The sequence below is a fragment of the Delphinapterus leucas genome, chromosome 16, assembly GCF_059928025.1.
Source record: "Delphinapterus leucas isolate spDelLeu-1000000601 "Yukka" chromosome 16, BTC_Dleu_Yukka2, whole genome shotgun sequence".
In the NCBI taxonomy this organism is placed as follows: domain Eukaryota; kingdom Metazoa; phylum Chordata; class Mammalia; order Artiodactyla; family Monodontidae; genus Delphinapterus; species Delphinapterus leucas.
This window is the reverse complement of record NC_143144.1, coordinates 28,564,002-28,589,251: the sequence shown is the minus strand read 5'-3', so window position 1 is coordinate 28,589,251 and position 25,250 is coordinate 28,564,002. Positions and strand designations below refer to the sequence as shown.

General features: G+C 36.1%; 1 protein-coding gene across 9 annotated transcripts in view; it reads right to left on the bottom strand.

Moving 5' to 3' along the window:
• The window catches only part of ADK (adenosine kinase), a 491,846-nt gene that overhangs the window by 417,436 nt on the left and 49,160 nt on the right, over nucleotides 1-25,250 (bottom strand). For 8 of the 9 annotated variants that reach the window (XM_022590941.3, XM_089897734.1, XM_022590943.3 and 5 more), the window contains one exon: nucleotides 6,526-6,579. The exons of the other annotated variant lie outside the window; for it this stretch is intronic. In XM_022590941.3, coding sequence (XP_022446649.1) covers nucleotides 6,526-6,579 — 54 coding nt within the window. The remainder of the gene's footprint in view (nucleotides 1-6,525; nucleotides 6,580-25,250) is intronic. 9 annotated transcript variants of the gene reach the window in all.

Here is a 25,250-nt window from a genome sequence, read left to right as displayed (position 1 = left end):
TTGGTGTGATACAAAAAGCATTTAAATGGGCATCACAAGACTTGAATTCTGGTCCAGCGCTGTCATTAAAGAGCAGTGTAACCTATAGCAAGTCACTTTATCATGTGGATCTCACCCATTCATCATAAAATATGAATAATTAGTTCTAGAGTTCATTTCTAGAATCTTAAATTCTATAATTTAAAATATGTAAAAGAAAGTGGGCCCTGAGAAAGGGATCATAAAAATGTTCATGGTATTTAAAATACTGCAGCTTTTATGAATATTGAAATCATATTAACCACTTAACCTTGTTGCTGGTCCTAGATGTTCTTTATTTCAATTTTGACTTTTCACTTCCCAGGCGTTTTTTTTCTCTTTGGCATTTGCCATGAATAAAATCTATTAGCTTTATAGGCAATCAGTTCTAACACTACTCTTACAAGACAATCTTGATATTTTCAAAGAATTACTAAGCCACACCATCAATAATAATGAATTTAAGAGCATATCAGATGTTACTGATTGTCTCTAAGGGCTCTGAACATGTTCTGAAACATGCCACTTAAATACTTAAAAATCTCCCATGCTGGTTTAGAAATTGGCATTGTTCTCTAAGAAATTATAATATTTTTACACTGAACCAAAGATTAAGGTCTAAGAGTGTCCTTTCCAATACTCCTGCTTCATACCTCTTACATAATTCATTTATTTTCTTCCCTTTCATCATAATCCTAAACCAATAAAAACTTAAATATACTTATTCCAAGATAAAACTTTTAAATTCAAGGGGTAATTCTAACAAAATAATTCAATTTTGACGTAAAAAAATAGTCAATAAGGAGAATTCATTCAGTAACAAAAGGGAAAATATACTTCATATCTAGAACAGCATAGGGCTTCCCTGGTGGCGCAGTAGTTAAGAATCCGCCTGCCAATGCAGGGGACACGGGTTCGAGCCCTGGTCGGGGAAGACCCCACATGCCGCCGAGCAACTAAACCCATGTGCCACAACTACTGAGCCCGCATGCCACAACTACTGAAGCCCGTGCACCTAGAGCCCATGCTCCACAACAAGAGAAGCCACCGCAGTGAGGAGCCCACACACCACAACGAAGAGTAGCCCCCACTTGCCACAACTAGAAAAAAGCCCATGTGCAGTAATGAAGACCCAACGCAGCCATAAATAAATAAATAAATAAATAAATAAATAAATAAATAAATAAATAAAATAAAACACACATAAAAGTACAAAGAAAAAAATTAAAATTCACCCATTATCAATCACCCACAGATCTACTATTCTACTACAATTCTCTTTTATGATATCTACAAGCAATCTTTTTCACCTACTTAAATCATCACGATATTAAATATTTTCCTAAAAACATTTTAATAACTGCATAGAAAGAGAAAAACAAATACCGTATGCTAACACATATATATGGAATCTAAAAAAGAAAGGTTATGAAGAATCTAGGGGCACTACGGGAATAAAGACGCAGACCTACTAGAGAATGGACTTGAGGACATGGGGAGGGGGAAGGGTAAGCTGGGACACAGTGAGAGAGTAGCATGGACATATATACATTACCAAATGTAAAATCGATAGCTAGTGGGAAGCAGCCGCATAGCACAGGGAGATCAGCTCGGTGCTTTGTGACCACCTAGAAAGGTGGGATAGGGAGGGTAGGAGGGAGGGAGATGCAAGAGGGAAGAGATATGGGGATATATGTATATGTATAGCTGTTTCACTTTGTTATAAAGCAGAAACTAACACACCATTGTAAAGCAAATACACTCCAATAAAGATGTTAAATAAAATAAAATAAAATAAATAACTGCATAATATTCCACAGAGTTAATTTAGTTAATTGCACTAGAAAAAGAGAATAGCTCATTTAAGATTAATCCAATAGTGTGGCACTTGCTTTTTAAGAGAATTGAAAATTTTGTGTTTTCTATAAAATGTGTATATATTAAGTATGCACACAGGTCATTTGGCTCCTAATAAGATTTAGACTCCTTTCCAACATCTTTTTTTAATTGAAATAAAGTAAGTAAAGCAAAGAGTAACCTAGAAAAGATGTGATTTTTTAGTGCTAAATAGTGACAAAAGGTCTAACCTGAAAATCTGCTTCAATCAATAAAATGTATTTTTCCTGTCATAACGCCATACAATTTTTTTCCAGAGCACTTCCATTAGATTAAAAATTTGAGCTATTAATCTATCATCACACTACACACCTTGAAGAGTTTCTCTAAGAATTATGACAGATTTGAGCTAAATACCTATCTCTCTTTTCCAGTCTGTGGTATGGCCTAATGATATTCATTTTAACCATAGCTGGCAAAGATTAGGGACATCACTAATTTTCCTACACAGCTAAATATGTAGTTATGGTAGAAAAATAATAACTCCAATATACTTTTAGTGATAAATGCTAACTTATAAAATAATTACTATGTAATATATTCAAAGAGGAATAAAAATCTGCAAGGACACTGACAAGAAAAAGTATATAACAATCAAATCCAGAAGATATTCCAAGTGGCTTAACATAAAAGGAAGAAAATTCTGGAAAAGTACATATTATTTACACTCAGCTAGTATGTTTTATACCTGATACTGTTAACGAGACAGGACTGCCCTACCAAAGGTCTGCTATGGAATATCCAGAAGACATATCAGGCACTGTGAGAAAAAAAAAATCATCTATCCAAATTTAACACATTCTAGGTGAAAATATAATTTGAAACCCTCAATCTTTTGTTTCGAAATTCATAGTCATAAAGCAAGGCTTGTATTAAAATTCATTTGGCCTAAAGACAAGCAAAACTTCTTCACTGAGAACTACAAAGCACTGCTGAGAGAAATTAAAAGACAGACTAAATACTGTTAAGATGTCAATTCTCTCTCATATAGATTCAACATCCCCATGATAATCCCAAAAGGTTTTTCTGAGGAAACTGATATACTGATTCTAAAATATATGGCAATGTAAAGTATCTAGTACATCCAAAGCAATCTTGTAAATGAAGAACAAAGTGGGAGGACTTACAGCACCTATACTGTGTGACTAGCATAAAGAGTGACAAGTAAATCAACAGAACAGGATAAACCCATATTTCTACAGTTATTTTATTTTCAACAAAGGCAACAAAACAATTCAGTGGACAAATAAAGTCTATTCAGCAAATAGTGCTGAAATAACTAGATATCCATATAGATAAAGGAGAATGAACATTGGAATCTACCTCACATCATATACAAATATTAATGCATAATAGATCATAGACCTAAACAAAACAGCTCAAATCATACAGTTTTTAAAGAAAAATATAAATAAGAGTATCTTCATAAGTTGAGGGCAAAGGTTTTTTAGATGAACAAAGTAATAATCATAAAGGTAAAAAGTGATAAATTAGACTATAAAAATTTTAAACTTGCTTATCAAAAGGCACTATTAAGAAAAAATGGTAAGCCTGGGATTGGAGGAAAAAAATTGTAAAACATACATCTGACATTGACTGGTATCCAGAATATATAAAGAATTCCAACAAGTCATCAATAAAAGGAGAAAACAATCTAATTTTTTTCATCAGCAAAAGATGTGAACAGACTCTTCACCAAAGAAAATATACATGGCCAATAAGCTAATGAAAAAGTACTCAATATCATTAGTCATCATGGAAATGCAAATTAAACCACTCTGAGATACCACTACATATCCACCAGAATAGCTAAAATTAGCAAGACCAACAAATACCAAATGTTGATGAGGATGTAGAGCAACTAGAACTCTCATATGTTGCTGGTAGGAATGTAAAACGGTACCACTTTAAAAGAAAATCTAGTAGTTCCCTATAGAACCAAATATACTATTACCCTAGTGACTCAGCAGCAAATCTATTCCTGAGTAATTATCCATGAGAAATAAAAACATGTTCACAAAGACTTATACAAAAATATTAACAGCAACTTTATTCACAGTATCCAAATGAAAGAAAACAGCCTAGACGTCCACCAATAAGAAAACAGATAAATCATGGAATGTTAATCAGCAATAAAAAAAATTAACTAATACATGAAAGAATCTAAAAAATATTATACTGAGTGAAAGAAGTATTATATAAAACATAACGTACATATGATTCCATTAATAAGAAATTCCAGAACAGGAAAAACTTAATCTATAGTAGAAAAAAAATCATAATAAGGGTTACCTCTCGGAGGGTAGGAGCAGAGAGTGACTACAAAGAGGCATAAGGGAATTTCTTGATAGAGAACTGGGTTACGAACATTTATGCACTTTTCAAAACTCAGCAAATGTACACTTAAGATTTGTGCATTTCACTGTATGAAAATATTTACAGGTAAAGGCAAAAAATTCTAAACTATTGAATTCTAGGTGATGGTATGCATGTTGAAATATTTATGGGGAAACATATTGATGTCTGCAATTTACTTTTGAAATGCATTCAAAAAGCAGATGAAGCAATGGATAGACAAAAGAATGGATAAGGTGAAAAAGAGAGTAAAATGTTAATGATAAAATCTAGGTGGCGAGTATATGGGTAATTATATACTATACATTTAAAATTTTTCATAATAAAATTTAAGAAAAAAAATCAGTCTATCCATGGGGGTGAACTATATCACAGACAGCTAAAGAAACTGTAAATGAATTAACACATTCATATGGGTTACATATTAAATAATATGAAAATATTCACAGTATTGCAGTTTTCTGGTATTTTTAATATTGGTCATGGTCTCTGAGGGCCAAAGGAACCTCTAGGTTGACTACCTAATTCCCAAAACAAAAAAGTTCTGTTACCAAACCTATAAGTAAGCAACCAACCAATGGTACAGTTACAATCACCTACCCTCATTGACTAGGCAGTAAAGAAAGAAATTATATAAAATTCCTTAACAATAAATTTGAGAACCCACGATGGAGATTATAATCAAATGAAGACATAACAAATATAAAAATACTGATGAAAGGCTAGCATAACAATGGGATATATCAACTCTAAGAACTCTTAAATCCTTTTCTTACACATTGAGCCTACCATTTTATAATTAACACTTACTATAATCTCTTCTATAAGACAGAAAAAAGAAAATAATTTGGAAAAGTTTCAGGACAATGTTTGTAAATAGAACCTTAGAAAGTACTCAGAAAAATCATTACTTAACCTTGAGAAGAAAATAATAGTCCTGAAGCACTCAATCTACAGAAAAAGTTATTCTCCATAACTTGAGTACAAATGAAGATTACATTTAAACTAAACCACGAGGGACTTGAGTTAGATATTAAAATATCTTTAACATAAGAGAGTGTCAAACATTAAGGAAACTCCCAAGGAAGTTTGTAAAATTCACCCATGTATTTATAAAAAGGATAGATAGAACGTTGACTATCATCAATAATAAGCGCAGTCCGTACAACACTGTAAATCAACTATACTTCAATTAAAAAATAATAATAATAATAAGTGAGGTCCAACCTGTAGACGTAGTTAGCCTCAAATCCCTCAAACTTAATTCTACATTATTATTTGACATTAGGTGTTTCAATAATAATTACAATTATCAGAACTTTCTTACTGCACAATGGAGAAAAAAAAAGTAGCCTACTAGAAAACAGAAGCATATACTTTATTTTAGCTTCCCTCTTTGGACAAACCTATGATATTGAAAAGAGATGAAATTTTTTTTTTAAGATTTTTTTTTTGACGTGGACCATTTTTTTTAAGTCCTTAATGAATTTGTTACAATACTGCTTTTGTTTTTTATGTTTTTATTTTTTAGCCCTGAGGCATGTGGGATCTTAGCTCCCTGACCAAGGATCGAACCCACACCCCCTGCGTTGGAAGGCGAAGTCTTAACCAATGGACCGCCAGGGAAGTCCCTGAGATGAATTTTTTAAACTCCCAAGTCTGTAATTTTTAACTAAAAACCTCACAGTCCCTGTGAGGTAGTAATCTTTTTAGATACTACCACAGGGCAGAAAAATAGCAACAGAGATATCCCAGAATCATGTATACAGCTAACCTACCTGAAAGATAGGATCCTACATTAAAATTTTTTAAAGGAACAAAATTTTATTTATATTTAAAGTGTTTTACCTTGTGCTAAACAGAGTTAGGCATTTACTTTTTCATAAGACAACGAACAAAATTATATTTCTCCACCTTAAGCAAAGGGTGGAAGTCAACTGAGCAAGAGCCAAAATTAACAATGACAATTTAACATTTTATCTGGGAAAAGAAGATGAAACGACCTATTTCCGAATATGCCCTTAGTCTAGAGGATGGGATACAATACTCCATATTCTAATGTGTGCATAGGAACAATTATTTCCTGTGTTAACCTTATGTAGTATAAATTATCCTAATCCTACTAGGATTAAAGTCATAATATTGATTACATCTTTATATTTTATACCCCATAGAGTTTTAAAAATCAGATTGTTTACATGTATCTACTCCATAGACAGAGTAAATTATGTACAGCCTAGGGTTTAATGCACTTACAGTTCCTTGTGTTTCTCTTCAGCCAAGATTTGGTCATTCAGTTTAAGAGAATACCTGTTAACACAGAAACAAAAATATACTGGTCATATAAACATACGTTTGCCTTATGGACATCTGACTGTGATATCAACATACAGCCAGTTGACCCCTATCAAATAAACACTACTACACTGTTAACAGGTTTCTATCTTAATTGATAAAACATTTAAAACTGCTTAAGTTCTTTTTTTTTAGTATTTATTTATTTATTTAGGATGCACCAGGTCTTAGTTGAGGCACGTGGGACCTTCATTGCAGCATGCAGTATCTTTTAGTTGCAGCATGCAGACTTCTTAGTTGCGGCATGCATGCGGGATCTAGTTCCCTGACTAAGGATCGAACCCAGGCCCCCTGCATTGGGAGCACGGATACCCAATGGACCACCAGGGAAGTCCCCCAAAGTGCCTAAGTTCTTTGATGGTCTATTAGTCACTTCCACAGACACCACCTCAAGAACTAAAGGGAGATGAACTTGATCATGCTTTAAAAATATGAGTTATCTTCAATATTCTTCTGTAGTGAATCATCTGTTACTTTCATGCAGCAGTTCAAAATTCAAGAGACTACTAAAATGTTAAGTATTTAATAGTTCACAAAACAATATGAAGTTATTCTTTTATTAAATACATAGCAAACATCTATGTGTACCAGACTATGTACTAGGTAGTGAGACATATGAGGAAAAGTAAGTTTTGGAGTTCTTGACTAAACCATTTACTAGCTTAATGACCACAGCCAATTCTTTCACCTCTTTAAGTCTAAGTTTCCCTGGCTATAAAATAGAGGCTACCATAAATATTAGAACAGGGATCTTCCAATATCATATATTTATACTATTGAAGGTAAACAGACTCTCTGAGGAGTACACTGAAATAGATAAACAACAATGGACAGGTCTTCAATTTCCACTTGTATTCATTCCTTTCCTAAAACTAATCTGCCTGACAATGGATCAGAGGTCTAAACGGAGAGGTCATCCAAATTCTCCTTACTTGACTCCCCTTCCACAAGTCTTTACTCACTTTATAAAAAGAATGGCATACCTCTCGTCCATCCTGAATGAAACCGTACTGCATTGCCTAGATATAAAAATCTCTGAAGTATTAAACAAGGAATGATTCATAATATTTTGTCTGCAAAGCCTTCTTTACTTAAAGTACTACAAACTGACTATAGGGCTTCCTGTTCTATAATTACTGTAAAGAATGAAGATAAAAATTAAAAATGAGTAATTGTGATAGGATGTTCTATTTTCAGATATATTATAGAATGGGGCAGAAGTTGGTTACAATTTTCATTTAAAAAGTTCATCATTTCTAGCCCATGTTCATCATCAAAGATTACATTACTTTTCAGGGAGAGTTCTGTGAAGCAAAGCTCAGAGAGTTTCTAAAAAGGACAAGAAAGACAGTTCTTCCAAGCAACACACTTTTTTTTTTTTTTTGCGGTACTTGAGCCTCTCACTGTTGTGGCTTCTCCCGTTGCGGAGCACAGGCTCCGGACGCGCAGGCTCAGCGGTCATGGCTCACGGGCCCAGCTGCTCTGAAGCATGTGGGATCTTCCCGGGCCGGGGCACGAACCTGCGTCCCCTGCATCGGCAGGGGGACTCTCAACCACTGCACCACCAGGGAAGCCCCAAGCAACACACTTTTAAAACAAGTCTCCTTGCCTTCCATTTATCTACCAAGGATTAAATATCAAACATGGCTGTCACAGGAACACAAATCAAATCATTTATTTGAACTGAAAAATAAAGTCAGACTTCTTAGATCATGAAAGTCAATCTGATTGTTTTGACAATGAAAGAACAGTTTTGCCAGCAAGGTTCCAAGGCAGACAATGGCTTTAACCTGAATAAATGGCTTTGGTTAAAACATGTTTAAGGCAAAAAAAAAAAAAAAAAAAAAAAAAACATGTTTAAGGCATCTGATAAAAACATCTTATCAAAAAAATATCCTTTTGACATAGGTATACTGAAGTTAACAATATTTAGCTTTTCTCAATAGCTCCTGAACAATGCCTATAAGTAAAACACTAATAGATATAATTACTACCTAATATAATTATATTAATAAGACTTAATAAAGCCTTTTTTGGTATACATCCCAGAACTGCATGTCTCTAATGACTCTAATGACCCTGGCAAGTCAGGTGGTTTCTAGTCTTTGCTTTCAACGAAACTGAAGAAGGACTTAATCAAATTACCAGCTGACAGATAAATAAAAATAATTTTGATGATAAATCATCTGATGACAGAAGAGTTCAAATAACTGAGTGACAACTACTGAAACAAAACTGTGCATTACCATTCAATTAATTATGTAAACAAATTGCTCAGAATTTACACCTCTTAAAGAAAAAAGGGGGAAATAAAATTGATGCTGACCATTGTCTTATTGCAGCATTGAGTATTATTTATCTACAAAAGGTTGAATTAATTGAAAAACATTGAAGATCAGCTTCACCCATCTCATGCTTCACCCAAACATGCATTTCCAAAATAACTTATTTTCTTGTTTAATAATGATTTAACATTTTAATACGTTTATGTTGTTTTACTAACTATATGCTAATTACAATTTAAAATCTAGGAAATTTTTTTTAAACTTGACTTCACATATATATATGTTGCAGAGACATACAATAGGTGATCAATATGCACGAAAGGCTTTCATGCATAAAAATATATTGCCTTCATAATGTATGCATAGTATATTACATGCAAAACATAATCCATGCATAAAAATACACCACATAAGGATAAAATCTGGTGGGGAAAAGTGTAATAGAGATACGAATTTAAACAGAGAAAGGAATATAAATTTTTTAAATGTTTAAAAAGAGCCTGTTTGTGTCTTTTTATAAATGAATCATGGTAGATATCAAACCACAATGGTATTTAGTATGCACTAAGAGTGATTTATCAGTTTTATTTAACATTACAATATAAAAATCATAAATATTAATTTAATGAGTGAGGAAGTACTTGTTCATCGAAACATTCTTATGGGGCTTCCCTGGTGGCGCAGTGGTTGAGAGTCCGCCTGCCGATGCAGGGGACACGGGTTCGTGCCCCAGTCTGGGAAGATCCCACATGCCGCGGAGCGGCTGGGCCCGTGAGCCATGGCCGCTGAGCCTGTGCGTCTGGGGCCTGTGCTCCGCAACAGGAGAGGCCACAACAGTGAGAGGCCCGCGTACCGCAAAAAAAAAAAAAAAAATTTTTATGGAAGCTAAAAAGTTTCAACCAGTGGATTTGATGATATCTATGTCTTAGCAAAGTGCTTGGTACATATAAAATAGGACCTCAATGTTACTTTCCTTCTTTCTCTAGCTGGTTAGTAAAAGAGAAAGAACAAACATTTCTTGCCCTTAAGGACCTCACAATTCAGTAGACAAATCAGAATAAAAGTAACTGCTCATAGTGTGATAAGTATTACAATAAAGTTAAGTATAATGTATAATGTTTATTATAATAAAGAAAAGAGGGAGTAATAAGTCCCCTTCATAAGAGAGTCAAAAAACGGACAGCTTTTATCTGTTGCCCAACTTTCTCTTCCTCTCCTATTTCATCTCTTCTTTGCTCCTTCCCCATGAACAACCTTCCCTTTTAAAGTCTGAGGACAAGAATTTGAAGGGAATAGTGAAGGTGGCCCGTAAAAAAGATCCATAGTATAGGCAAGAAGCAGACTAGGATAGCCTAATTGTGATCAAATCACCCAAAGGGAAATTCTACTCGCCAGATTCACAGAGTACATCTTCAGGTCCTCAACAATAAATTTGCAAGATCCATTTTGCACTATCCTCCAGGCAAATTAGTTCTCTAACCCCAAACTTCAAAATGTTCAGTCTTCCCATAGTATTTCTGTCTCTGATCTGATTTTCCCCTGCCCCAAACCAGGGAATTTTCCATCAGATCTCAATAACCTTTACATTTCTTCATCTTTGCTGCTTTTTAACAATTTTATCTTGCTTATCTCTTCCTTGACTCTTGCACCCTTCTTCTTAAGAACCTGACCTATACATATACTACCCAGAATCAGTCAGACTGCTAGGTTTGAGGACACAGTTATATACTAAAAGGACTGCCTCAAATTTATTTCGGAAGTAGGCAAGATATAAATTAGAATTATAAATGTAAAAGTAAATACACCATCAGGTCCATAATTCTTACTAATGAAATGGAGCTATTTCTCACTGAAACATTTAATGTTAATGTTTGTTAAATGTTTGTTTAAATGTGGGGCTATAATTATATGTAGTTCTTATTTTCATTTAATGTATGCTGTTCTGCCAACCTAACTGCTGTTGGCAGAAAAAAAAGATACACAGCCTTTTGAATCTATTACATTTAACTTATTCTCTGAGTATTCAGTTTTAAATTAATAAACGTCAAAAGGAAAATTCAACTTAGTAGGAAGTAGAAAGTAGAGCGCTATATTTCAACTTTCTACTACGTCTTTTCCAGAATAATACAAAGCACAGACTATTTTTTAGTTGGGTTTTGTTTCCTAAAAATATGATTAAACAGATGTTCTACTTTTATATCCATTTCTTGATTCAAACATGAACATAGTCCCTAAAAAAGCCAGAGACAGCAAAATGGTATAGTGGTAGTTCTCAACCTTTTTTCTACCTGAATTTACCAGAAGGAAAAGAAATACACACCAATCAGCAGAAAATGAGGAAGCAGGAGAGAGCACAGGGAAGGGTCCTCTTTACCCTGCCTCTAGTCTCCACAAAGAGAGCCTCTGAGTCAATGAAACTACATTAGATTGAAAGTCAAAGACCTGTGTCATTGTCCTGATTCTGCCATTAAGTAGACAAGCCATTTAATTTCTCTAAAGAGGATAAAACTACCTATGTGACAGGGTTGCTATGTGGATCAAAAAAGATAATACTTCAGGGGGCTTCCCTGGTGGCGGTGCAGTGGTTAAGAATCTGCCTGCCAATGCAGGGGACACAGGTTCGATCCCTGGTCTGGGAAGATCCCACATGCCATGGAGCAACTAAGCCCATGTGCCACAACTAATGAGCCCGTGTGCCACAACTACTGAAGCCTGCGCCCCTAGAGCCTTTGCTCCGCAACAAGAGAAGCCACTCCAATGAGAAGCCCACACACCGCAACGAAGAGTAGCCCCCACTCGCCACAACTAGAGAAAGTCCCCGGGCAACAACAAGACCCAACACAGCCAAAGATAAATAAAATAAACAAATTTTTAAAAAACAAAAAAAATATAATACTTGAAAAGGGCCCAGCACATTATTTAACAGATATAAAGGCTCACCCCTCCCCACTTTCTTGGAATGCCTCCACTTCTACCAAATGAATAATTAAATTAGCTCAAAAGTAGATTGGTGGGGGGGGGGTTGTTAAAGTATTTCACTTGTTTTGAAACAACTGCACAACTACAAATTTCCATTAAGGAAACATCAGACAGTTGTATACAAGGATGTCAACTAGAGCATAATTTATGGAAAAGTAAAACTGTAAACTATTACACCATCCAAAACGTATCCAACTGCATCAGTAAATTACAGTTCAACCATGGGGAAATGGTTCAATATTGTTTTTTTTATAAAAAAGGAGAGGGACTTCCCTAGTGGTCCAGTGGGTAAGACTCCGTGCTCCCAGGGCAGGGGGCCCAGGTTTGATCCCTGGTCAGGAAACTAGATCCTGCACACATGCTGCAACTAAGAGTTTGCATGCCGCAAGTAAGAAGTCCGCATGCCACAAATGAAAAAAAAAAAATCCTGGAACTTGCCTGGTGGCACAGTGGTGAAGAATCCACCTGCCAATGCAGGGGACACGGGCTCAATCCCTGGTCCGGGAAGATCCCACATGCCACAGAGCAACTAAGCCTGTGCGTCACAACTACTGAGCCTGCGTGCCACAGCTACTGAAGCCCTCAGCCTAGAGCCCGTGCTCCGCAGCAAGAGAAGCCACTGCAACGAGAAGCCCGCGCACCGATGAAGAGTAGCCTCCACTCACTGAAACTAGAGAAAGCCCATGGGCAGCAACAAAGACCCAACGCAGCCAAAAATAAATAAATAAAATAAACAAATTTACAAAAAAAAAATCCCGCATGCCACAACTAAGACCCAGCGCGGCCAGAATGAATGAATAAATGAATGAATGAATAATTTTTTTTTAAAAAAAGAAAAAGCTTGCAATATACTCCCAGAAAGAATTGGAAACATATATATCAAAATATTATATATCATTGCATATGATTTTTATTTTTTCTTTGTGTTTTTAAAATGTACATAATAAGGATATTATTTTGAAATTAGAACAACTATATTAAAAACAATTACATACAACACTTTAGAATGTGGTTATGATACTCATCCGGATACAGTTTCCACTTAAACTTTTCAACCAATGAACTTGTAAGCCTCCAAAGATTACATGAAAACTTTTCTTGTACAAAAAAATTTAAATAAACTTAATTTAAATACTTTATTATATAAATATTGACAGCAACAGGTGACAAGTAAGTAGGAAGAAGGGAAGTGGGAAGGGAGGGAGAAGGAGGGGTAGAGGGGACACAGGAGGAGGGGAGAGGAGAAGGAGGAGAAATACTTCCCTCAATCCTGTCTGAGCTATTTAAGGAAGACACTCTTGAAGCAAAGAAAGAATAAAATCCAATAATGGCATTCCTACCATGGGCAATGGGAAAATGGTATTATTATTTAGGTTTATAATTAAGTATCAGAACACATAAATAAAATGTATTAATACATTATAGATAACTATTGAGATACACTAGAACAACAGTAGTGTACAAGTAACAGTAATAAAACAAAGTTTGGGCCTTTTGTAAGAAACTGAAACAGACACTATTTATTCAGATGTGTTCTTTCCCTGAAGATTAGCATAACTTAGAATTTCAGGCTCAGAAAGGTGCTTGAAGAGACTGTGAAGTCCAGAACAGCCCAGTCATAAATGAAATGCCCTACCAATGTCACAGATAGTTAATGTCAAGCTAAGACTTGCTATATAGCAGGATGATAACAAAATATTCCATAAATACTTGCAACTAAGATTGCCCTGTGAGAATTAAATGAGTAAAATTCTAGAAATCTACAAATATTACCATATAAACCAAAGAACCCTAATGGTTCCTGTTAAGTTTTATGAAGTTGATAGAATCAATCATACAGATAATGTGGATATAGTGAGATTTTAAACAACATAACATGTTTAAATGGCTCTTGCAATTGTAAAATAAAAGTTTATTCAAACATATTAGAGGGACTTCCCTGGTGGTCCAGTGGGTAAGACTCCACACTCCCAATGCAGGGGTCCCGGTCTGATTCCTGATCGGGGAACTAGATCCTGCGTGCATGCTACAACTAAGAGGTTGCATGGTGCAACTAAGAAGTTCACATGCCACAACTAAAGATCCCACGTGCCGCAACGAAGATCCCGCATGGTGCAACTAAGACCCAGTGCAGCCAAAATAAATAAATATTTTTTTATAAAAACATATTAGAGGTAATTCCCTGGCAGTCCAGTGGTTAGGACTCTGTGCTTTCACTGCCCAGGGGCCAGGTTCAATCCGTGGTCAGGGAACTAAGATCCCGCAAGATGCGCAGTGCAGTCAAAAAAAAAAACAAATTAAAAAAAAAAAAAAAAACCATATTAGAAAGCACAGAGAACTATATTCAATATCTTGCGATAAACCATAATGGAAAAGAATATTAAAAAAGGAAGGTATATGTATGTATAACTGAATCACTTTACTGTACAACAGTAATTAACACAACATTGTAAATCAACTATACTTCAATTTAAAAAAATACAAAAAAAACAGAAAGGAAGAAAAAGGAGATCAAAAGTATTAATCCACTAATCTTTCAGCTTTCACTAAAGCTGAAATTTAAGAGGCTTATAAAGAAACAGATTAAGAGTAAACCATGGGGGATGGCACACTGGTTAAGAATCCGCCTGCCAATGCAGGGGACGTGGGTTCGAGCCCTGGTCCGGGAAGATCCCACATGCTGTGGAGCAACTAGGCCGGTGTGCCACAACTACTGAGCCTGTGCTCTAGAGCCTGCGAGCCACAATTACTGAAGCCTGTGCACCTAGAGCCCATGCTCCGCGACAAGAGAAGCCACCGCAATGAGAAGCCCGCGCACCGCAATGAAGAGTAGCCCCCGCTCACCGCAACTAAAGAACGCCCTCGGGCAGCAACAAAGACCCAAGGCAGCCAAAAATTAATTAACTAATTAATTAATTTTTTAAAAGAATAAACCATGGGGTTTGAATGCAAATAACAGCAATAAGTTACAAGGTTTATGAAAATAATATTTTAAATTCTCATTAAAAAACTAGATGGGGGGGGGCTTCCCTGGTGGTGCAGTGGTTGAGAGTCCGCCTGCCGATGCGGGGGACACGGGTTCGTGCCCCAGTCCGGGAAGATCCCACATGCCGCGGAGTGGCTAGGCCCGTGAGCCATGGCCGCTGAGCCTGCGTGTCTGGAGCCTGTGCTCCGCAATGGGAGAGACCACAACAGTGAGAGGACCGCGTACCGCAAAAAAAAAAAAAACAACTAGATGAGGATTAAAACTCAATTAGAGAAAGCTGGAGGAAATAATAATTAAGCTAGATTTAAACCTAAGCACATAGAACTATACTCTTTGTATTTTAAAAAAATCATTGATAATTATTCATAACAACCAGCCACATATTTTCATTAAAGGAAATTTTTTAAATTTGGTACTTGTAAGATGTCACCACTTGGCTCTTGGGCCACATGAACAAAACTAGCCCACGTTGTATCACACTTCCTATATATTTCTAAGTACATTTTAGTCTGGATTCTGTCCCTACATGTCACTCCACTGTGATTTACTTAGTTGAGGTCATCACTGACATCCTATTGTCAAGTCCAGTGGACTCCTGTAGGCTTTATGTTACCAATCTGTTACATCTGATATTATTAACCACTCTGTCATACAAAGTCACTATTCTTTGTGAGACCTTATCTTAGTTCTCCTGCTACAAGTTCACCATTTCTTCTCCATCTCCTACCATACTTCTTCATCTACCCATCCAGTAAATGTTCTATCTTCCACCCCACTTCTCCTTTTACTTTATGCCCTTCCTCTAGAAAGGCTTATCTATTGGTTGCTTTAAACACTACCTATATAATAATGGTGGCAGCAGTGGTGGTGATAATGATGATGATGATAATGGTAAAAATAGCTAACATTTATTGAATGGCATTATGTCAAATTACAATTAAATATAATGTTTATTACACGTCTCTCCCACGATGAATCCTCTACCCACCAGAAACATAAATCAAACTCTCTCCTAAATATGCCCACCTAGATATCACACATTCATCTCATGCATGAACAAAACAACTCAATCTTTCCATCCCCTCTAACATGTCCTCCCCCTCCCATACTCCCTAACTCAGTTATAAATAACATCTAGTCATTTACCAAAACTAAACATTGGAATGTCATCCCTGACTCCTTTGCCCTTTTCATTAAATCAATCATCAAGTCTTACCTTTATAACACTGAAGTATTATTGAACTTTCTCCCGACCATTCTCTCCTAACTGTAATGATTAGGTCACCATCTCTCAACACGTCTATCACTACAGCCTCCTCTAATTTATCTCCTCAAATTCTCTGACATACTGCAGACACAGTGATTTACAGAATTCCAAACGTGAATCTGACCATGTCATCCGCCTGCTCATTAACCCCCCTCAAGTTGTCTCCACTGTCTGTAACAGAGATGTGAGACATTCCAAGCTCTCTAGTAGCCAATAATATTAGCTACACATGGCAAATACATAAATTATCTCATTCAATCCTCACATTATAATACTCCTATTTTAATATTCCTACTATAATATTCCTATTTTATTCACAAGGAAACTGAGCTTCCACAAATTAAGAAATATAACCAAAGTCACACAACTACAAGTCACTCCAGAGCACAATCTTAACCTGTATTCTATAATGCCACAGCATATGAATCAATTTCTTTCTACATTTGTCTCCTCAATTACACTACTAGCTGCTTAAAGGCAAGAAACATATTTAACACTGTAGTCCCAGTATTTGGCAAAATGCTGACCACAAAGCAGGTGCTCCAAAAAATGTATACTGAGCTCAAATGAACTGTTAAAAATGAATCCATGCTTAGGTAAGCCTTAAGAATACCATTTTCCTCAATATTTCCTCAAAAGTCAGGTCTGGAGGTACTTCCCTGGTGGTCCAGTGGCCAAGACTCTGCACTCCCAATGCAGAGGGCCTGCGTTCGACCCCCGGTTTGGGAACTAGATCCCACATGTCTCAACTAAAGATTCCATATGCCACAACTAATGACCCAGTGCAGCCAAATAAATAAATAAATATGAAAAAAGAAAAAAGACAGACAGACCAAGGTTGTTTAAAAAAAAAAAATCAGGTCTGAAAATCAGAGAAGCCACGAGGAATACCATCTTATAATATCTGGGGCAAAACGAAATCTTCATAAATGAGTCTATGTTCATTTAGCGTCCATAATTTAGGTCTTATTTGAAGAAGTTCCAGAACAACTCAAAACCAATTACTTAATATGAAATAATATAAAGATTCAGAGTTTATTTCAAATGCAAATTTCAATACCAGTTTATTTCAAATTCTAAGAATCTAGAATTCATTAAAAAAAAAATCAAAATAGCCGAAGATCATCTTTCTTTTAATGAAGGGCAAAGGTAACTAAGCTAAAGGAAATATTCAAAATTCAGTAGCCTTTCCAAATACCACGAATAATCTAAAAAAGTTATTGAAAAAAAATTCTACTCACAATAGCAACAACTATATTTTAAAAATACCTAGAATAAACCTAACAAAAATGTACACTTATGAAGAAAACTAAATTTTGCAATAAGACCTAAGCTACAGTGTCTAATACTATAACCACTAATCACATTACTATTTGAATTTAAATTAATTAAAATAAAATAAAAATTTTAAATTCAATACATCAGTGGTCAGACTTCCCTGGCGGTCCAGAGGTTAAGACTCTGTGCTTCCACTGCAGGGGGCACGGGTTTGATCCCTGGTCGGGGAACTAAGATCCCACAGGCCTTGCGGCACAGCCCAAAAAAAAAAAACACATCAGTTGCACTAACCACACTTCAAACATTCAAAGCTAAATGTGACTACTGGTTACCATATTGGAAAACACAGATATACAACATTTCCAGCATTGCAGAAAGTACTAGTGGACCGCTGCTGCAGAGACAGTAAGTTACCCCAGATTTCATTTTTACTTTTAATCGCTTCTACGTGGTTTGAATTTTTTCCAAGAATCATTTATTTTTATAATTTTTGAAGCTAACAAATTTAGCAATGACCACTCCATAAGATGTGTAAGTCTAAAAAATCAAAACTATTCATTTTGCAACCCTGTATCTAATGTACTTAGAGCCTATGTGTTATTGAAATACATAAAAGAATACATAAACTAAATGGAGAAATACATGTATAGATAGAAAAACTCATATGTTAAAGATCTCATTTTTCCCAAATTCATCTATAAAGGTAATGTAATTCCAAACAAAATCCCAGAAACAATTTTTGTAGAACCTGACAAGCTTATTCTAAAATCTGTGGACAAAAGAAAAGAGCCAAGAACAACTAAGAAAATTCCTGAATAAAAACAAAGTGTAGGGACTTGCCCTATCAGACATCAAGACTTAGTGTAAAGCTTTAGTAACAAAATAAAAATAGGGCTATATTAGTTCAAGGACAGACAAACAGACTAGAAGGGGAAAAAAAAAAAGTTAAGAAGCCAGAGACCAGACTATAGATAAATAAAAATTGTCATTGCAGATCAGTGGGTAGAAGTTGGCCTATTCACAATATAGTAATATAATAGCTGATTCCCTAAAAGGAAAATCTTTTTAAAAACTAGATCCCTACCTCACATCATATACAAAAATCAATTCAGGATCAATTAAGGATCTAAATACACAAAGCATAATGTTATAACTTGTAGGAGAAAATACTGCAAAATAGCTATACAGAGACTTAACTACAAAAGTGTCAGAGCACCTCACAATTAGTTTTAAACAAAACAATGATAGCTTTTAACTGTATATAAGGAGTCTCACTTGACACTCCAAATATTGTTTCACCTTCGAACCTAATATACATCATTTATCAAAGTAATTCATTTTAACTTATACAAATAATTCACCTGTAAATTTCTGGCATTGAATAATCAGCACTGAAATTTATGACCAACTTTACTTTGAGTATTTTTGGAGTAAACATTAAGTAATATCTTTCATGTATGCTTACATTAATCAAGATGCTTACATTAATCAAGATTTACCTAAGGTTCATATCATTATATTATTAAGGATTTATGTCTGTGAGAGAAACACATTTCCTGAACTACTCTAGCTTCCCTTCTTAAAACTGAGTATTTTTATTTCTAATGATGACTTTTATTTCCCAATTACCATTTCATTAATTCTCTCATTCCTCTTACTTCTGTGGTATTTATATGGTGTCAGGAAAAATTAAGGCAAATCTGTCTTACATATTTGTTTTCCATCCCTATTAATACATTCCTTTCCTTTATTCCCCATAATTACACCAATACTCATCTGGAAGTATTTATATGTTCCATATTTCCTCCTCCCCTCATACCCACTGTGTCTCTTCAATATGCTGGAAAAGATTATTCTCAATAGCCTACTTCCTACCACAAGTGTCCTACTTATTTTCAGTTGTAATATTTTGGCAAATTGGATACACCAAAACTAACTTAATTCTGCTTTTCTCAGATCCTAATTTTTTCTTATTCAAGGGAAAAACCAGCTTTACAATCTTCAAATAAAGACTAGGATACTCTAGAAGAAATTTAATTTTTGAATATCAAATAATTATCTAGTTGATATTTCTGAATCATGGCAATGCTTGCTCTATTCTGGAAACAGGTCAATTGTAGACAACATACCATCCTCCCAACATAAGAAGTGCACTGTTTTGAAAGTTCAGTCAAAAAGAGAATTGTTGGGTCTTTCAATCTCTCACCAAGAAATTATTAATCTACTCTGATGCAATAATTAAATGTTAACAATTTTTGGAGCAAACTACACACACTTTTCTCATCTACACTATATACTAAAAGGAAAATAGAATTTCATTGTTTATGAGCCTTTATGTATCTACTTAATTTACACTCAAAAAATCTGGATATATAATTGAGTTTTTCACTTTCGAATTAATACTTCCATAGTAAGATAGTAGAAAATAAAGAATACAGGTTTTACAATTAAAACAAGCATGTATTTCAAATTACTGCACAATGACTGATACATTTTTTGGTCATGAACAAATGACTTAAGCTCTGTTATTCTTTACGAGGATAACTACCTCATAAAGTTATCATGAGGACTAAACTAACACCATATAAAAACGTACCTAATACATGTTGAATAATGCTTTATTGTCAGACAATAATTGTTAAAAATTATTATACTCTTGTTTTTCCTCCTTACTCTTGAAAGTTTTTCAGATGGATTCTCCATGGCCCTTCTTTAGATTCAACCCTTTGTTGTATACCAGTCCAGTGTGCAAAGACCATTAGAATATGACGGTTCTTGTTCTTTAAAAAACTGCTCTGAAAAGCTTGACAAACATAGCATGTGAAAAATATATCTTCACAAAAATGTATGTGAAGAAAATATCAATTCTCTCATTAACTTTTTTTTTTTTTTTTGCGGTACTTGGGCCTCTCACTGTTGTGGCCTCTCCCGTTACGGAGCACAGGCTCCGGACGCCCAGGCTCAGCAGCCATGGCTCACTTCCCAGACCAGGACACGAACCCGTGTCCCCTGCATCGGCAGGCAGACTCTCAACCACTGCGCCACCAGGGAAGCCCTCTCATTAACTTTTAACATTGAACACTTAAAACTCCACTTTAAAAAAAGCCTTTCATAAAAAAATGTTTTTCAGCCAAACGCTATTCACCAAGTGCCTAACATGTATCCAGCACCATGCCAAGGGTCATGTAAGAAAAAAGCATAGTGCAGTTCCTTTGCACCAAGAGCTTACTGTATATAGAAAAGATTTAGTAAGATACTTTCCTTAATTGCCTCTCTCCCCAGCAATGTTTATAAACACTGCATGCAAGGCTTATACTATGGATATTTAATTGTAAACCTAGTACAAAAAAATATATGTATTGAGCTTCCTCTCAAGTAAGAAATTAGAAAGCAGAAGAGAGTAACGAGAGCCAAGAAAGTCAAAGGAAATTGTAAATTAAAGGGAAAAAAACCCTCTCTTTTATTCAAAACACTGCTTGTTTGGCAAATCATAAGTTAAGATCATCACATAAATACACAAACTGTTAAACAGTTAAAACAAAAGATGAAGCCAGTAATCAACAAAAGATATGAACTAAAGGAAAGTAAGAAAATCATTTTTATTTATCCAGAGACTGCTCTGACATAGAAACCAGGCTTACCCATTTTGAATCCCCAAAATCTGGCATGTAGTTATTAATTCTTAGTTTGTACAATAGGTTCAAACTGTTAATAATTTAATCATCTGTTTAAAAAATAAAGGTAATTAGTGTGGCATGGTAGAAAAAGAAACAAATAGGGTCAGGAGATACAGATTCCATCTCAGGCTTGCAATGCTAACTGTAATCAAGGGCAAAACATCTAACTTTGCTGAGCCTGTTCCGCTGTTGTAAAATGAATAAAGAAGACTAAATTATCTCCAAATTCCAATTTGTCTCAAAAATCCTATGAGTCCATGGTTATACATTTCCTGCTATAGTACATATACTAATAGTGAAATACACACACTCACACCCCTTGGACTTCCACTTATGTATGGCAGAAAGATTATCTACTCTTCCTTCCAAGACTGTTAAAATGATAATAAAGGCACAAAAAAAGGCAAACACCTACAGGAGCAAAAAGAATACTAATGTAATTAAGCATTAATGGTCAAAAGGTTTCCACAAATTTTCAGAAAAAGGAAAGCAGATGAGGAACTCAGCAGCGCTAAAGAAACTAAAATCTCATTTGCAACTGAAAGAGACTACTTATGATAAGCAAGCTTAGTCCACGTGCAGAAACCCTAAATCTCAGAGGATACAGATAAAGCCTGGAGCTACAAGTAAGGGAATGGACTACCATCTCACCATCACAACTTACAATTCCTAAAATAAATTAGAGATAAATTAGAGGTTTATTCCCTCAAGAAACCAAAGAGAAGTATCTCAGAACTAAGGAACAACAGGCAAACCAGGGGGAATAGGGAGAGACAGGTGAAACTGCCTACTTAATTATGGTACCTCTAGCCCCCTTTCCCCGGCCAACTCAGAATAAAGCAGCCAAGCTTAAACCTTCAGAAAGGAAAATGGAAGACTTTTCTGTAAAGAAACTGAACAGACTCTTTAGACTTTCAGATACTAACATTAAGGGTCACACCCCAGCCCCCCAAAATAGGTTTTTAGCATAACCAAGCCACAATAAAGTCCCATCAGTCAACAAGCCCAACCTGATAGGGACAGAGTAAAGGGACGAAGTAGGTAATTAAATAGTTAATCCTACCAGAGGATTTTAAGTAAAGAAAAAAGTATGGGACACCCCTATAAGTTACTGATCACTCAAGAAAGCAGGTTTGCTTAACCACAAAACCAAGCTGGCTTGCTTAGCAACAAAACCATGCAACAGAAGTATGAGACATGCCCCCAAACAATAAAACAATGGTAGCATGAGACCCACATCCTGCCCAGTGAGCTCAGTAAGTTAATGACCCCTTGGACATGCTCTCTGTACACATAAAAAACAATAATTTATAGAAAGGTGACATTTCAAAGTGAAAGACCCTCATTGTACTGAGACATGGAATAATTTTTCCATAGTGCCATGACAGTCCCAGTTTGACCACATAGGGACAAGAAAACTCCCCCGCCCGACACAGAGGAGGAACTGATGATGGAAGTGTGATGTCTACTCAAGAATGAGGAAGAAGGTGGTCTTCTCCCCCTCCCACTTTTCCTTTGATTATAAAACTGTAGCCCACTAAGTTCTTGGGGCACAGCACCTTCTCATCTGCCCACTTGTAAGCCTCACAAGCGCCCTACTCTAATAACTCACTTCTTATCTATCACTTTGCCTCTCACTGAATTCCTTCTGCGCTGAGACATAAGGAACCAGAGCTCCTCAGAGCCCCCTGAAACGCCACCTAGCGGTTTCAAACCCACATATACCAACCTGCCAATGAGGTTTTGAATGTGGGGTATGGGTGTGTGTGTGTGTTTGAAAAAAAATTTTTTTGGCTTTATTTATTAGTGTTCTTTGGCTATGTAACAAATTCACCCAAAACTTGGAAGGTTAAAACAACAGTCTTTATCCCATACAGTTTCTGAGGGTCAGGAATCCAGGAGTAGCTTAGCTGAGTTTTTCTGGCTCAAGGTCTCTCACGTGGTTGTAGTCAAGCTGTCAGCCAGAGCTGCAATCATCTCACGGCTCAACAGAGAATGGAGAATCCACTTCTCAGCTCACTTACATGGTTGTTGGCAAGTCTCAGTTCCTCAACAGCTATAGGCCTCAGGCCTCTACCTCCAGTCATGTGAGCCTCTCACAAGGTGTCTGAATGTCCGAGAGAGAGAAAGAAGAGAGCAGCCACAATGGAAGACACAGTCTTTTACAACATAATCTCTGAAGTAGGATACCATCACTTCTGCCCTATGCCACTGGTTACACAGATCAGCCACAGTGCAATGTGGGAGGGAACTACTCACGAGAATGCCAGGAAGAGGGGATCATCAGGAGCCATCTTGGAGGCTGACGATCACAGCCTGCCTTCTGGCCCCCAAGGATCCCTGCCTCCTGTTTTTCAAATCGATGTGTAGTGCCCTCCCACATTATACCAGGTTTAGTTTGTATGACCAATAACAAGCATATGGCAAAAATGATGACATGTTACTTCCAAGAATAGGTTATAAAAAAGACTGCAGGGCTTCCCTGGTGGCGCATTGGTTGAGAGCCCGCCTGCCGATGCAGGGGACACGGGTTCGTGCCCCAGTCCGGGAGGATCCCACATGCCGCGGAGCGGCTGGGCCCGTGAGCCACGGCCGCTGAGCCTGCGCGTCCGGAGCCTGTGCTCCACAACGGGAGAGGCCACAACAGTGAGAGGCCCGCGTACCGCAAAAAAAAAAAAAAAAAAGACTGCAGCTTCCATCTAGGGAAAATTACACTATTACTCTCTCTCAAGTCACTCGCAATAGGGCAAACAGCTGCCATGTTTTTAGGACACTCTGAGATTTATGAAGTGAGGGACTGAGGCCCTCACTCCAACAGCACTTCAGAAACTGAGGCCAGCCAACAGTATCAACGAGCTTGGAAGCCACAGTTGAGCCTTGAAATGATTGCCACCCTGGCCAACAGACTGACTACAACTTCATCAGAGACCCTAAGCCAGAGCCACCCAGCGATGCCACACTCTCAAATTCTTGACCCTCAGAAACTGTGAAAGACTAAATGTTTGTTACCAAGTTCTGTGGTTATGTATTACATAGCAATAGATAACTATTATTACATAGCAACAGATAACTTCATTAAAGCTTTAAGAAAAAAAAAACTCATAAAAGCAATTAAGGATTGTTACAAAAATATGAAATTGTATAGAATTTTGAAATAAAAGTACCCACCTTAGCCAACCCACCCTCCCATGACCGCTGGAGTTTAGAACATATTCTTCCAGACTTTTTCTTATTCCTTTGCAAATAAACAGAATAAGTTTTAATGTCTTACGCTTAAATAAGAACAGACAGCCAAAGATCACCTAATATTGGAGGAAAGGCTCCACCATGAAGGAGAAAGGCCACAATAAACAACCAGAAAAGAACAATCCACAGGGAACAAAGATAAAGCAGGAAAGAAAAGACATTCAAAAACCAACTCTAATACACTTAGACACACAGGGAAAAATGCATCCATAACACAAGAACAAAATGTTACATAATGATAATTTACTAATACCAAGGTCAAAAAAAAAATTCTAAAAGCTTCCATAGAGAAAAAACTGGTAATATAAAGAGTTCTATTAGATGCTGCAAGACAATGGCACATGCCTTCAAAATTCTCAAAGAAAACTCTATACTAACCAATCAATAAGACGTGAGGGGAAAAAAATTTTAAAGATCATCAGACATATACAAAGATTCAAAAAATTACCTTACATATGCTTATGCACTCTTTCTCTGATGGATATGCTATACACACACACACACAGAAAACCAATAAAGAAGATATGAGATAAAGGAAGACTGCTGTTTAAAAGGAAAAGAAAAGAAAAAAAAAGACAAGTCTAGCAACACAACCAGTTCAGTTTGGAGCACAAAGATGGAGAACTGAAGAACAGAGGTCACCAGAGGAAAAGAGGTTGATAGACTTACTGATTTTGAGGAGAACGGGTAGAGGGGAGAATGCTTATTAGGCACATTACAGACTTAATAGAGTGGCTATTGAAAATTTGAATAAGTGTATAGAAAATAGTGCAAATGAACACAAGATACACTGAAAGAAAAAAAGTTTTATAAGTAATCAAAGACTACAATTCTGTTCACAATGATTACTGATCTGGTTTTTAAAATTTTATTTATTTTATTAATTATTTTTTTATTGGTGTAGAGTT